The following is a 12,707-nucleotide window of genomic DNA, read 5'->3' on the forward strand; positions in this document are numbered from 1 at the left end:
ATTTCCAGTTCCAGTGAAACTCTCTTACCATGAAAGTGTACACGTGGAGTTTCACAAGTTAGATTTCTTTGTCTAATACAAATTGTCCTCTGATAATGACGACAGACTGAGGGTTCGGTGCTCCTGGCTCTAATGGCCACCTCTCTGAGTCATGCACCTGGGCCATGGTCAGATGGTGGGTTGTTATGGAAACACACAAGTAGTAGTAACATAGCTAGTGTGACCGAGCCCTTTCTATGTATGCATTGGGCACTGTTCTCTGTGTCTCATGGGCATTAACTCATGTATTCTTCACAATAACACTGTAAGACAGAAGTTATTTGTTATGGATTAAATTGTGTCCCCCAAAGATATGTGTTGAATTCCTGGCCTTCCGACCTGTGATATGATCCTATTTGGAAATTGGGTTTCTTTTGTTTTATAAATGAGGTCACACCAGTGTAGGGTAGATCCTAAATTTAACTACTTCTGAGTTATAAAAAGACCAAAATAGACACAGAGACACACAGGGAAAGACAGACGCCTTGTAAGGATCATCTACAAGTCAAGGAATGCCAAGAAGCCAAGGAACTCAGGGCTACCTACAAAGAAGGAATCTCCAGGGCCAATTGGGTGATTTGAACTTTGAGCCTCCAGAACTATGAGAAAATAAATTTCTGTTCTTTAAAGCCACCCACTTATGGTAGTTTTGTTATAGCAAGCCTAGGTAATTGAGATACAATAATTATCTTTCTTTGACTGACGAGAAAACTGAGGCTTCCGTAAATTAAGTAACTTATCCAAGGCCACACAACTAATAAGTGGTGGCACTGGATTTGCACCCTGTGATGGCTCCAGAGCTCATGCTCTTTACTACGATGCCCTCCACAGTCCATGTATGTTTGGACTTGGCTTCCTAAGGGAGAGCCAGGTTACCTGTTAAGGAAAGAAAGATGCTCCTAGGACTGTCCCTAAGCCCCAACTCACCTGGCAGTGTTTAAGTTCCGGTAGAGCTGCCCAAGGGACTCCAGCAGCCTCCCCTCCATCTCCCGGTCCCTGAGTTGCTGAGCCAGGGCCAGCCAGTGTTCGTGGTAGGTGATGCATGCCTCGGGGTTTGGGGACACAGAGCTGTAGAAATGGCAGAGGGATTTGGTGACCTGAAGCTGACCTGAACATAAAGCAGGGAGATGAATGAGATGACCTGAGATAGAATATGGGGAAAATGTGCTCTAACATGTTTCTCTAACACTTCCCAGCAGCATGGAACATACTCACTCTTTAGGTGTCGATGTCTTAAGCCAAACAGCAATGCCATTTCATAACAAAGACGGCTACTGGCCAGCTGGCATCCATACACCAGGACTTGGGCCAACCAGAGGAGCACCTGCACTAATTCCATGTCCGTCTCCTTGCTGGCCTGGAGTTCAGAATAGAGTTGGACAGCCTGTAGGAGGTAGTTCCTGGCTGGCTGCTGAGTACAGGACCTAAGGGTCAGGTGGCCAAGATTGGCCAGAGCCACCGCCTGGTTACGCACATCTCCTATCTCCCAGGCTCTGTGCAAGGCCCGGAGATAGCTCTTAGCTGCCCTGTTCACCCGGCCTTCACCTTGAAAAGCCAGTCCCATGAGGTTATGGACCACTCCTTTCTGGATGACACTCTCTGTGTCCTTCAGGGAGCATAAGAGTGGCTCAAGGATGTCCAAAGACTTCTTTGCCTGGCTGGCTAAGAGATAGGCCCACGCCAGGCAGAGGGAAGACTCAAAGGCTTCTAGCTCACTCAGCAGCTGTCCTAGTGCTAAGGCTTGGCTCAGGTAGTAGATGGCACCATCAGGAGACCTGTGTTGGAGGTACATTTTGGACAGGATGAGACACAGGGCCCTCTGGGTGCTCCAGTCTGCCTGCTCCTCACAGGCAGACAGTGTTTGCCTAAGTGTTGGGCAAGCCAGGGAAGAAACTTCGTCCCAGCTTGAAGAGGGAACACCAAGAAGCTTGGTGACATTCTGGAGGACCAGGTGGACCTGCCAAATTGGAAGACACGTCCCTTGGACACTTTGAGTACCACGTTGCCGAACAGAGGCCACTACAAGGTGTGGGAGATATTTCTTGTCGTACAGAAAACTCAAGATGTCGCTCACAGCATCCGAGGCAGGAGGGTGTCCAGAGAGGAGCTTCAGACGCTCAGCAAAGGGCAGGACTTCCTCATGCCGGCCTAGGTTTAGGAGCAATCGGATGGCCAGAAAGCAGGCCCGAGCCTCCAGGGGACTGCTGCCCTCCACAATCCCCTGGCATAGCACATAGACCACCACTTCAAGCTCATTCTTGGCAGTAAACTCATGGTCAGGCAGGCAGGCCAACAGGGCCCCCGCCTTTTCCAACAGGGTAGAGCTCTTATGCCTCAATCTCTGCCTCAGGTAGATGGAAGCCAAGTTGACATACAGAGCAGCTACTAAGGGCAGGTCATCAAATGCCCCATTGAGAATGTAGATGGCCTCCTCAAAGTACACCCTGGCCTGAGAGAGTTTGACCTTCCTGACACTCAGCCGGCCCAGAAGGAAGCAGAGCCGGGTATGGGCCCAAGACATGTGGCTCCGCTTAGCCCACTTCCTTGAGGCCTCCAGGTAAGCCACAAGTTCATCTTCCTCAGAGAAGCTATAAAAGGAAGTAGTGAGGAAAGAGAAGGAGAAATCATAGAGGCTTCTAAAGTGGTCAGCATAACCCTTGTGATCCAGAAAAGCTAATATGGGGGCAAAGTCCTCAAGTTCCTCTTCCTCTTGACCAGTGTTTAGGTCCATGAACAGTTCCGGGTCATCAAGGTCATCAGGCTCTGGCAGGTGATAGCTGTCAGAGGCAGCTGAGAGGAGCTCCTCCTCTGGACTGGAGTCCTCGGAGCTGCTGGACTGTGTGAAGCCCACGGCCTGATGCTTCTCCCAGGCTCCATCAGGCCTGGCCTCCTTGAACCCTTCAGGCTGGGATGCTGTAAGGGACAGGTAGAGTTGAGCAATGCTAAACACCTGTAACTAAGATGGCCAGCTCTTGGCGAGAGGGCAGGAGCGCTGTCCTGAAGGACTGGAAGTCAGGTTCAGCATGGTCTCTACTCACCACTCAGATCCTTTGGAAGATTCTGGATGGATTCAAATCCACCTGGATAGAGATGAAGGACAGACTTGGTATTAGGCCAGAATGGGCCACCATGCCTACGTTTCCAGGCATACCCAAGACCAGTGACCCCTTAGGAGACTCTGGGTTTAAGTTCAGCCTGCCAGTCATCTCTAAGGAACTGGGTAGGATTATCCCCTTCCTCATTCATTTAAGAGCTGCAGGAGCCTGAAGGTCATCTTGTTTAAACCCTTCACTTTATAGCTAGAAATTGAAGAAGAAAAGCTGAAAACAAGTTTATGCCAAGAAGTGTGGATATGGGGGGATGATGGATTCTGAAATCCAAAGAAGTATGGTGACTCATCCAAATTTCCTCACATTTTGATGTGTATCACATCCTTTCTTCTTCTTTCCTCCATTCGTTCATCAGCCACCCACCACAGACAGTGACTTGGTGTGGGCAATGGGCTGCACGAGGTGGACAGGACTGAGGGATTAGATGTGAATGGTGAAGAAAAGAAACAAAGAGGCATCTTGTTCCCTGAAGTAACTTAGTAGGATGAGGTGGTGGGGTAGGGGGGAGAGGGATAGTTTTGAGCACAGTTTTAGACTTTTTAAATTGGAGGTGCTTACAAGAGCTCTAGGCAGAGAATGAAATAGGTCTGTAGCCAAGGAGAAAAGTTGAGGTTTGTAAATATAGATTTGTGACCCCCAGAAGAAAGGAGCCGTTTGAAGTTCCAGGACTGAATGAGATCACACAAGAGAAGCATTTGGAAGAAAAGTAAAGCAGGCTGAGGGGAGAAGGGTGTTGCCAGAAGGGATTATTAATAAGCCTGAGGAACATCAGCATTTACTGGCAGATAGGAGCCAAGGCTAATGCATCCAACAGCACAAAGACATTTTGTGTCGGTGCAGTGTGGTGAAATGGTAACTGTCTGAATAGTGGTTAGGAGAGCTCAGTTCTTATCCTGGCTCAGGCGTGAGTTCATCTGGTCCTCAGAATGGGGGAAGAAATCAACTTTTAGGGCCCTTTCAATGACCCAGGCTTTGTCAGTAGGGACCTAGACCTTTTTTAGCCCTGGAAGGAGAGATCTCAGCCACAACTCAGGAAGTTCACCTTCTCCATGATTAAGATAGAAGGCCCAATACGACTGACCACTCAAGGCATAGCTGAGTTGGCATCATCATATCTCATAGTTTCTAGGCATCGTGTCCTATGTAGCCCCAGAATTATCTGAAATCAAAGATGAAAATGCTGCCAATCAAATATGACCAGGGTGATCTACTGAGTAGTGGCCAAAGCCCCAAATTCAAGGATGGAATTAGAAGTTAGAGATATTTTATTCTTTCTTAGAGACTTTCTCCTTAGCCTTGAAGCGCCCGGGCTCTCAAATGAGTCTTGGGGACAAACACTCACTAAGCCTGTAGACAGATGTTATATCAGTGTGAGCAAGCATGTGGAGGAAGCTGTAACACTCTGCTTTCCTGTCACTTCCCAGCATCCACAGAGAGCATCTTTCCTCATCACTGAAGAAGGCCGAGCTCTTGCTCCTGCAATGAGGCAAAAGACACAGAGACAGATTACTGCAAGTTTCCACACACAACCCCTTCTGCCTCCACATTTGAATGTCGTGAAGGACATACAGCCATCAACCTGTTTTGCTCACAGCTGAAACCTGACTCCTCATCTTGCTGTTGCATACATAATGCATTTATACTGCCAAGGAAGAAGAGCTATTACCATCTCATCCATGGAGAGCTGAGCTGTGTCATCGTTGGGTAGCTCTAAGTGGAAATGAAACACCCCTCCCATTAAAATCCCATCTCCCAAGAAAGAGCAAAGGCACTTTTCTCAACTCCTTCCCTTTATTTGAGGCCGAATGATGCCCATTTGAAATGGGACAACTAGGAATTGATTGCCCAAAACGTAAGAGTTGGAAAAGGACCATTAAAAAGAAATTTCTGTGTCCTTAGATTATTTCAGGAAAAAGCTATGGACAGTTGACACAATCTAAATGTAAAACGAAAGAAGTTTGACTATAATCAGAAGGAATCTTTCACAATTGTTGAGATCTGATTCAATGACATAGAACAACAGTATTATGTATCTTTAAAAGAGATATAGAATTGTTAAGGGATAGGAAGTAGGTAGAAGGAGGGTCAGAAGGCTGGAAGAAAGTTCTTATAAACAGTCAAGATTTTTATACCCACCCTGTTGTATAAACTACTTGCTTAAACTAATTTGCCTGTGAGGTATCTCATAGACTTAAGTTTTCACACCAGAAATGCCTTAAAAATTAAAACCAGTATCTATCTGAATAATTTTTAAGACCCCTTTCAGTTCTAAAGACAGTTTTGTTTTTTAACCTCAGGACTCTTTTTTAAAACAAAAATAACTTAGAAGCTCAAGAGCTAACAATAGCTAATACTTTGTGGGGTTTTTTTTGTTGTTTTGTTTTGTTTTGTTTGTTTTTTATTGTACTTTAGATGAAGGTTTTGAGAACAAACTAGCTTCTCATTAAACAGTTAGTATACATATTGTTTTACGACATTGGTTAACAACCAAATGACATGTGAACACTCTTCCTTCTCAACCTTGGATTCCCTATTACCAGCTTTCCTATTGTCTTTTGCCTTCTAGTCTTTGCCCCTGGGCTGGTGTGCCCCTTTAGTCTCGTTTTGTTTTATGGACCTGTCCAATCTTTGGCTCAAGGATGAACCTCAGGAATGACTTCATTAGTGAGCTGAAAGTGTGTCTGGGGGCCATACTCTCAGGGTTTCTCCAGTCTCTATCAGGACAGTAAGTCTGGTCTTTCTTTTTGAGTTAGAATTTTGTTCTACATTTTTCTCCAGCTCTGTCCAGGACCCTCTATTGTGATCCCTCTCAGAGCAGTCAGTGGTGGTAGCCAGACACCATCTGGTTGTGCTGGACTCAGTCTGGTGGAAGCTGTGGTCAATTAGTCCTTTGGACTAATCTTTTCCTTGTATCTTTGGTTTTCTTCATTCTTCCTTGCTCCTGAAGGGGTGAAATCAGTGGAGTATCCTAGATGGTCACTCCTTGACGCTACTCACCAAAGTAGAATATAGACCATTTTCTTTATAAACTGTTATACCAATTGAGCTAGATGTTCCCCAAGAAAAATGGTTCCCACAGCTCTCAGCCCAGCAATTCAGTCCCTCAGGGTGTTTAGATGTGTCTATGGAGCTTTGGTGACCTTGCCTTGTACAAGCTGTACAATAGCTAATACTTTGGAAGGGCTCATGATGAATCACACTGTTATCACATTTAATCCACACTTTTTTTTATTACCTTATGAGGTAGGTACTAGTCTTATGCCCTTTTTACAGATGAGGAAACAGAAGCACAGAAAAATGAAGTACATGCCTAGCATCGCTCAGTTAGGACTTAGTAAGAGCAGTATATAAAAAGAGCTTCTCTAGTTAAAGCAGGGTTAAGGGAGGGGTTGGAGGGGTACTATAATTCTGCCACTTATCGTTTGTCCCCATAGCTCAGATATATGCAGTTTCAAAGTCAGTGATGAGAAAACTAGCAGCTAAAATGAACTGCTCAAGGTCACAGCACTAATTAGTGACAAAACTAGAACTAGAGACAAATGTCCTCACATTTGGCCAAGGTCTTTTACCACCAGACTACAATGAACCCCCATCTCTTTGGTCTGATCCCCAGATTCTCCCCAGTACCATAAGAGCTTCTATTCTCAAAACAGCATGTAATTGAAATCTAATTAAATTTAGTTGGGATCAAAAATAATAGATAATCCTCAATTTTTTTTTAGAACTCTTAAATTTTACAGAGTACTCCTGAATTTACTATTTTATTTACTCTTCATTACGACCTTATGATGTCAGTATTTTATCCATATTTATAGATGAAGAAATAGGTTCAGAAAGGTTTAATGACATACCTACAATTGCACAGCTAAAAAGTGGTAAACCTGAGACTGAATCTGAGGTCTACCTCAGCATCCCTAGCCTCTCAGTTGGTCTGCTAATGTCCTAAGATCAAAGAAGCTTGGAGGCTAAATTAAGGCTGTCCTAGCATGAAAGTGAGGTTGGAAGGAGTGTGGCAGGGCTTCTGGCAACATGGCAGGCTGAGGTGCTGCACACAGGGCTACTTTCACCATACACACAGACAAGTTCTGGATAAAAGGTGACAAAGATAAAAATTTCAATACATACTCTATCTTTAAAGAAAGGGAAATATCTGGGAACCAGAACCAAAGTAGAATCCAAAGCCAAATGGGTAAGTGAACAGGTGGCCCAGAGATCCTGGGGGGTACTCAGCCTGTACAGTGGTTCTCAGAGCTGGGCTGGTCTTGTAATGCCCCCGAGGCATAGGACATGTGACCCTGGGCCTATGTGAAGCATATGCTCCCAGCATAAAGCCTGAATCATGAAGGGCTGCTACTTCCATAAAGAGGAGAATAGTCCTTGCTACCTGCCCAAAACACAGTTTCCATCTGTCTGAGTACCTGGGAAAAAACCAAATACTGAGGCCCATACCATGTGAGGAAACCCTGGTGGCATAGTGGTTAAGTGCTACGGCTGCTAACCAAAAGTTCAGCAGTTCGAATCTGCCAGGCGCTCCTTGGAAACCCTGTGGGGCAGTTCTACTCTGTCCTGTAGGGTCGCTATGAGTCAGAATTGACTTGATGGCAGAGGGTTTGTTTTTTTTTTTTCTGGTACCATGTGAAGGAGTGGAACCTGAATTTACACTACACAGTGCAGTATCACAACCACAGAAGTTAACATTAAAAACTGGCCCTGGGCCAATGAATTCTTAAGACTTCAGGAGAAGCAAATGCAAAAACCGATAAGCATGGATGTCCTCTTACTGAGGGATTCATGTATAGACCATCTTTAAAAATGTTGACAATTAATTCATATAACAAAAAATACAAATCACACAAGAGAAAAGAACTACCAAGAAAGAGAGTCAGCAGATGTAAAAATAGGTAAGTTAACACTACAAGAGCAAGAAATAATAATCTGAAAGATAATTTATAACAAGCACGGTTGAAATGATGAAAAGATAAAAAGAATGAATAGAAGCTATAATGAAAGGATGAAACATGGTAGGGAGGAATAGGCATATGTGAAAAATAGCAAAACATAAATTATGGAAATGAAAAATAAAGGCATAGAGATTAAGAACTATGTGGATGGATTAAACAGTAGATTTAGTCACAGCAGAGGAGAGAATTAGTGAAACTGAGGATAGTTTCAAGGAAATCACCCACAATGTAACCTTGAGTGACAAAAGGATAAAAAAATATAAAAGAACTGATTAAGTGGAGGAAAGAACAAGAAGTCCAACATACCTCTAATAGGAACTCCAGAAGAGAGACTAAAAAGAATGAGAGAGAGACAATATTCAAAGGGAGAATGACTGAGAGTTTTCCAGAATTGAAGAAAGATAAAAGTCTTCAGATTGAAGAAGCAAGTCCTGAGCAAAGTAAAAATAATAGAATTTAATTTCTAATAAATAATGTAAAATAACATAATTTTTAAACATGGTTTTCATTTTTTATAGCGTATGGACCTATTCAGGTTTTCTATTTCTCCTTCTTCCTGGGTTCGATTTTCCATTTTTTTTAATTCTTCAATTTCATGGGATAAAAGAACTAAATATAAAGGGCAAAAACATTAATTAATGAAATAAAACAAAGAAAGTAGGAGAGAATAATAAAGATAAATACTGAAATTAATGAAATAGAAAACAAAGAAGCAATAAAGATGGTCAACAAAAACAAAAATTGGTTCTCTGAAAAGGCTAATAAAACAGACAAACCTCTGGCAAACTGATTTGAAATTTTATATTAATATTTTTCCCTTCACAGTTTGAAGATGTTATTTTATACTTAGCTAAATTATGGCTCAAGAGTATATTTTAAGTATATTTAAGACAAACAAGGACTGAGACTGAGAGTGTTTACAACTCACAGCATGCCACTGAAATAACTAAAAGATACACTTTATGAAGAAGGAGATTGACAATTAGCTGTAAATATAGAATATATCACATCCAGACATATTACGGAGCCCTGGTGGCATAGTGATTAGACCGTGCCTGTTAACCAAAGGTCAGCAGTTTGAATCTACCAGCTGCTCTTTGGAAATCCTATGGGGCAGTTCTACTCTGTTCTATAGGATCGCTATGAGTCAGCATCGACTCCAGGGCAACAAGTTTGGATTTTTTGGTTTGAAACATATTATGGTACAATTGTAAAACATCAGTGACAAAGAGAAAACCTTAAAAAAAAAAAAAAAAGACTGTGAGGAAAAAAAAACTGAGTGCTTGGAAAGAAATGGCTATGAGACTGAGGACAAAATTCTCATCAACACAAATAGATGCCAAAACAAATGGAATTATAAAGACACGATAAACAATGTAAAGAATAAAAGAGGTAATTGAGATAGAATTTTTTTTAATTTAATATTATGAAATACTGGCATTTCTCTTATGTTTCTTTTCTGGTTTTAAATGCATTAATTTTTCAGCCTTGCTTATTTTTTAATTTATGCATTAAGTACATAAATTTCCTTTAAATAACGTTTTATTAAAATGAATTATATCACTATATGAATAAATTCTAAATTCACAATGTCAACTGAAAAAAGTCAGTTGCAGAAGAAAATACATTTCTAAATATGTAAAACCATACTGTTTTTGGTTTATGAACAAATACATATTTTTAAAATGTATCAGAATAATGGCTGGAAAAATACATATCAACTTCAGGATAGAGTTTGTGTCTGAGGTGGGGCAAAAAGGGCCTTCAATTGTACTTAAAATCTTTTTTTTTTAACGCCCTTAAAACACACACATGTACACACATACAAAAGCTCATACATGGAATATTTTTAAATGTCAACATATAAAAACAGGAAAGGTGTAGCATACTGTCAGCCTCAAAAGTTTTGAGATCCCCAAAGTCTCTCTTGTCAGACTTGATGCCTGCAGTAGATTTTCCAGCTAATGCTGTTAAGAGAGTAGGTAGCTGTGTTGAACTCTGCACTGTAAAAAAAGGAAACCCACAACCTACAGAATTCCTTTCCCAGGTGTCAGAGGGTAAATCTGAATCAGAAAACAGCTTTTGAGAAATTTCACTCTCAATGTACTGCCAATTTAGTCAATAAATCTTTTAGGGGTAAAGTATCAGCACGGGGAGGGAATCTATGCAGGAGAGGAAGGGCAAATGCTGAGGTCTTCAGAAACTTGACTCCAAAGGAGCATAGACTAAGAGTGACACCCAGTGGCCAGACCACTAGCATAGAGCACAGGCTTCAACACCATGGCTGCTGCTTGTGTCTAGGTTGTTTGCCTGTCCTTCCTCTGAGCTCAACTACTGTGGTTCAGGGATGTCTGTAATCTAGAGAGTGCTTGAGGGGCATACAAGTAGCCAGTTCCCCTCTCCACTCCTTCTTCCACCCCTTCCTGTTTCCTGCGCTCACTTCCCCCTTCCCTACCGAATGTTCCATCTCTGGTACGTTGGATCCCACGGGCAACCAAGTGTAGGCTAATGAATGGCGTTGTGGAAATAAGGAGAAAAGCTCACCATCACCCACCATGTCACAGGGCATGGTGTTCTGCAGCGTGAGAACACAGCAAAATAAGCCAGCTAAAATGTGACCATCAAATTAACTTAGTGGCCCTGAGTTATTGTCATTTGAGACAAGACATAAAGTGCTGAAATTTAAATATCATTTATGAAATCTGATGCCTGCCCCCCATAGCCTATTAAAAATTTCTTCTCAGAGATCACTACCACCATCCACAATAAAAGCAATAACAATTATTATGACCAATGTATGCTGATCATAGACACACACACACCCTCACTGTGCCAGGCACCATTCTAAGTGCCTTATATGTATTAAATTAAATTCATAACAATCCTATTATGCAAATACTAGTATTATCCATATTTTACAGATGAGAATACTGACACAGAGTGAAATAAATCAACTTGTCCAAAGTCACACAGCTGGTAAGTGACACATGATGCAATCACTTGGCCCTAAAATGACTTTCAGGCACTCTGACTCCAAAACTCTGTAAACACTAAGCTATGCTGCCTGGCATTGGCCAGTCCCAAAGGCCTCCCATCTGTCTGCCCTGCTTTATCTTTCTGAGGCTTCAACAGTGTTAACCACCCCCAAGCCCCATGACTTGTTCCTTCCTGTCTGCCAGCTCCTTCTTCCCTGTCTTCTTTGCTATGTTCTTTCTTCCTGTGCTCTATAAATGGAAGTCCCTGCCAAGGAGCTTTCCCACAAGCCACATTTTCTGTTCTCTTCAGTCTTTCTGCCTTTCACCAGGGCCTTGGCTGCAGAACTCACACTAGTTTTAACCTCAGGAGTCTGGAGTTCCAGACCCAAGGACCCTCTTAGGTCCTCCTTTCCCCTTGTGATAAAATGTTATTGTTTTGTTGGGTGCAATCAAGTGGATTTTCGACTCATAGCAACCCCACGTGACAGAGTAGAACTGCCCTATAGGGTTTTCTAGACTATAATCTTTATGGGAGCAGATCACTAGGTCTTTTTCCCATGGAGCCGCTAGGTGGGTTTGAATCAACAACCTTCCATTTAGCAACTAAGCGCTTAACCATTGCACCACCAGGGTTCCCTTTGGTGAGATGAGGGGGTGGTTTACAGCAGTGGTTCTCAACTTGGCTCCCCACTAGCCTCACCGGGGCAGCCCTTATAAATATCACTGCCTAGGTCACAACCCAACCAATTAGAAAAGTCCCCAAGGTTGAGTCACAAGTATCCGTATTTGTAAAAGCCCCCAGAATCTTTAAAATCCTCAGCAGTACCCTCTCCTCTCCATTTCCCTTGCTCCTTCCTTAGAGCAGGCCTGGGCCTTCTCACTGCCTCCAGGTTCTCCCCTGCCACTGCACTCCTCCCCCAAAAGCCAAGTTGAGCTTCCTGGAGAAACGTTCCAGCCACGTTATGTGTCACCCTTGCTCAGAGACATTCAGTGGCTTCCCATTCTTGGCCAAGTTAAGGATAGGCCCCTGGCACAGGTATACCTGGTCTTCTACATCTTAGCCCCACACTGCCTTGGCAACCCCACTGCCCTCCTGGGAACCTAATCCCAGCCACATGAGTTGTTCCTCTAGCATCCCCCCAACTTTCCTACCTGCGACCTCCTTTTCCCCATTCACATCTGCTGAGACATTTTACATTTTGCAATGCTTAACTCAAATGTCACCTTTTTCATGAAAGTTTTCTTGAATGTGTTTTCCTCCTTACAGTCCCCCTCAGCACTCTGTACCACTACTCTAGCACAAGTGAGTAGTCCTCCTAGTTTAGAGTCCAAGTATCAAATATCTCAAATAATTCTAAATAATCAGAGTTATTTGGTTCCCCACATTTTTATGCAGGGAAAATAGCCTTCTGTCTCCTCTCCTCGTGAAAAGCAGGCTTTAGCAGGAGCTTCTGCCCATTGGTCCACTCTCCTTATTTGCTTTTTCCTGGAGAGAAGAAATTCCAATCTGATTCTCAGAGCCTGAAACATTCGTTGGTTTGCCATTTTCCCAGTGTTATGGATTGAATTGTGTCTCCACAAAACATGTGTTGTAAAGGCTAACCTCTATGCCTGTGGTTATA

General features: G+C 42.9%; 1 protein-coding gene across 7 annotated transcripts in view; it reads right to left on the reverse strand.

The window, feature by feature from the left end:
- Positions 1-12,707, reverse strand: part of SH3TC2 (SH3 domain and tetratricopeptide repeats 2) — a 122,818-nt gene that overhangs the window by 44,023 nt on the left and 66,088 nt on the right. For all 7 annotated transcript variants that reach the window (XM_049874028.1, XM_049874026.1, XM_049874027.1 and 4 more), the window contains 4 exons: positions 4,492-4,625; positions 3,078-3,119; positions 1,255-2,952; positions 967-1,147 (listed from right to left, as the gene is read on the reverse strand). In XM_049874028.1, the coding sequence (XP_049729985.1) occupies positions 967-1,147; positions 1,255-2,952; positions 3,078-3,119; positions 4,492-4,625 (2,055 nt within the window). The remainder of the gene's footprint in view (positions 1-966; positions 1,148-1,254; positions 2,953-3,077; positions 3,120-4,491; positions 4,626-12,707) is intronic.

This window comes from Elephas maximus, chromosome 2 (assembly GCF_024166365.1).
Source record: "Elephas maximus indicus isolate mEleMax1 chromosome 2, mEleMax1 primary haplotype, whole genome shotgun sequence".
In the NCBI taxonomy this organism is placed as follows: Eukaryota; Metazoa; Chordata; class Mammalia; order Proboscidea; family Elephantidae; genus Elephas; species Elephas maximus.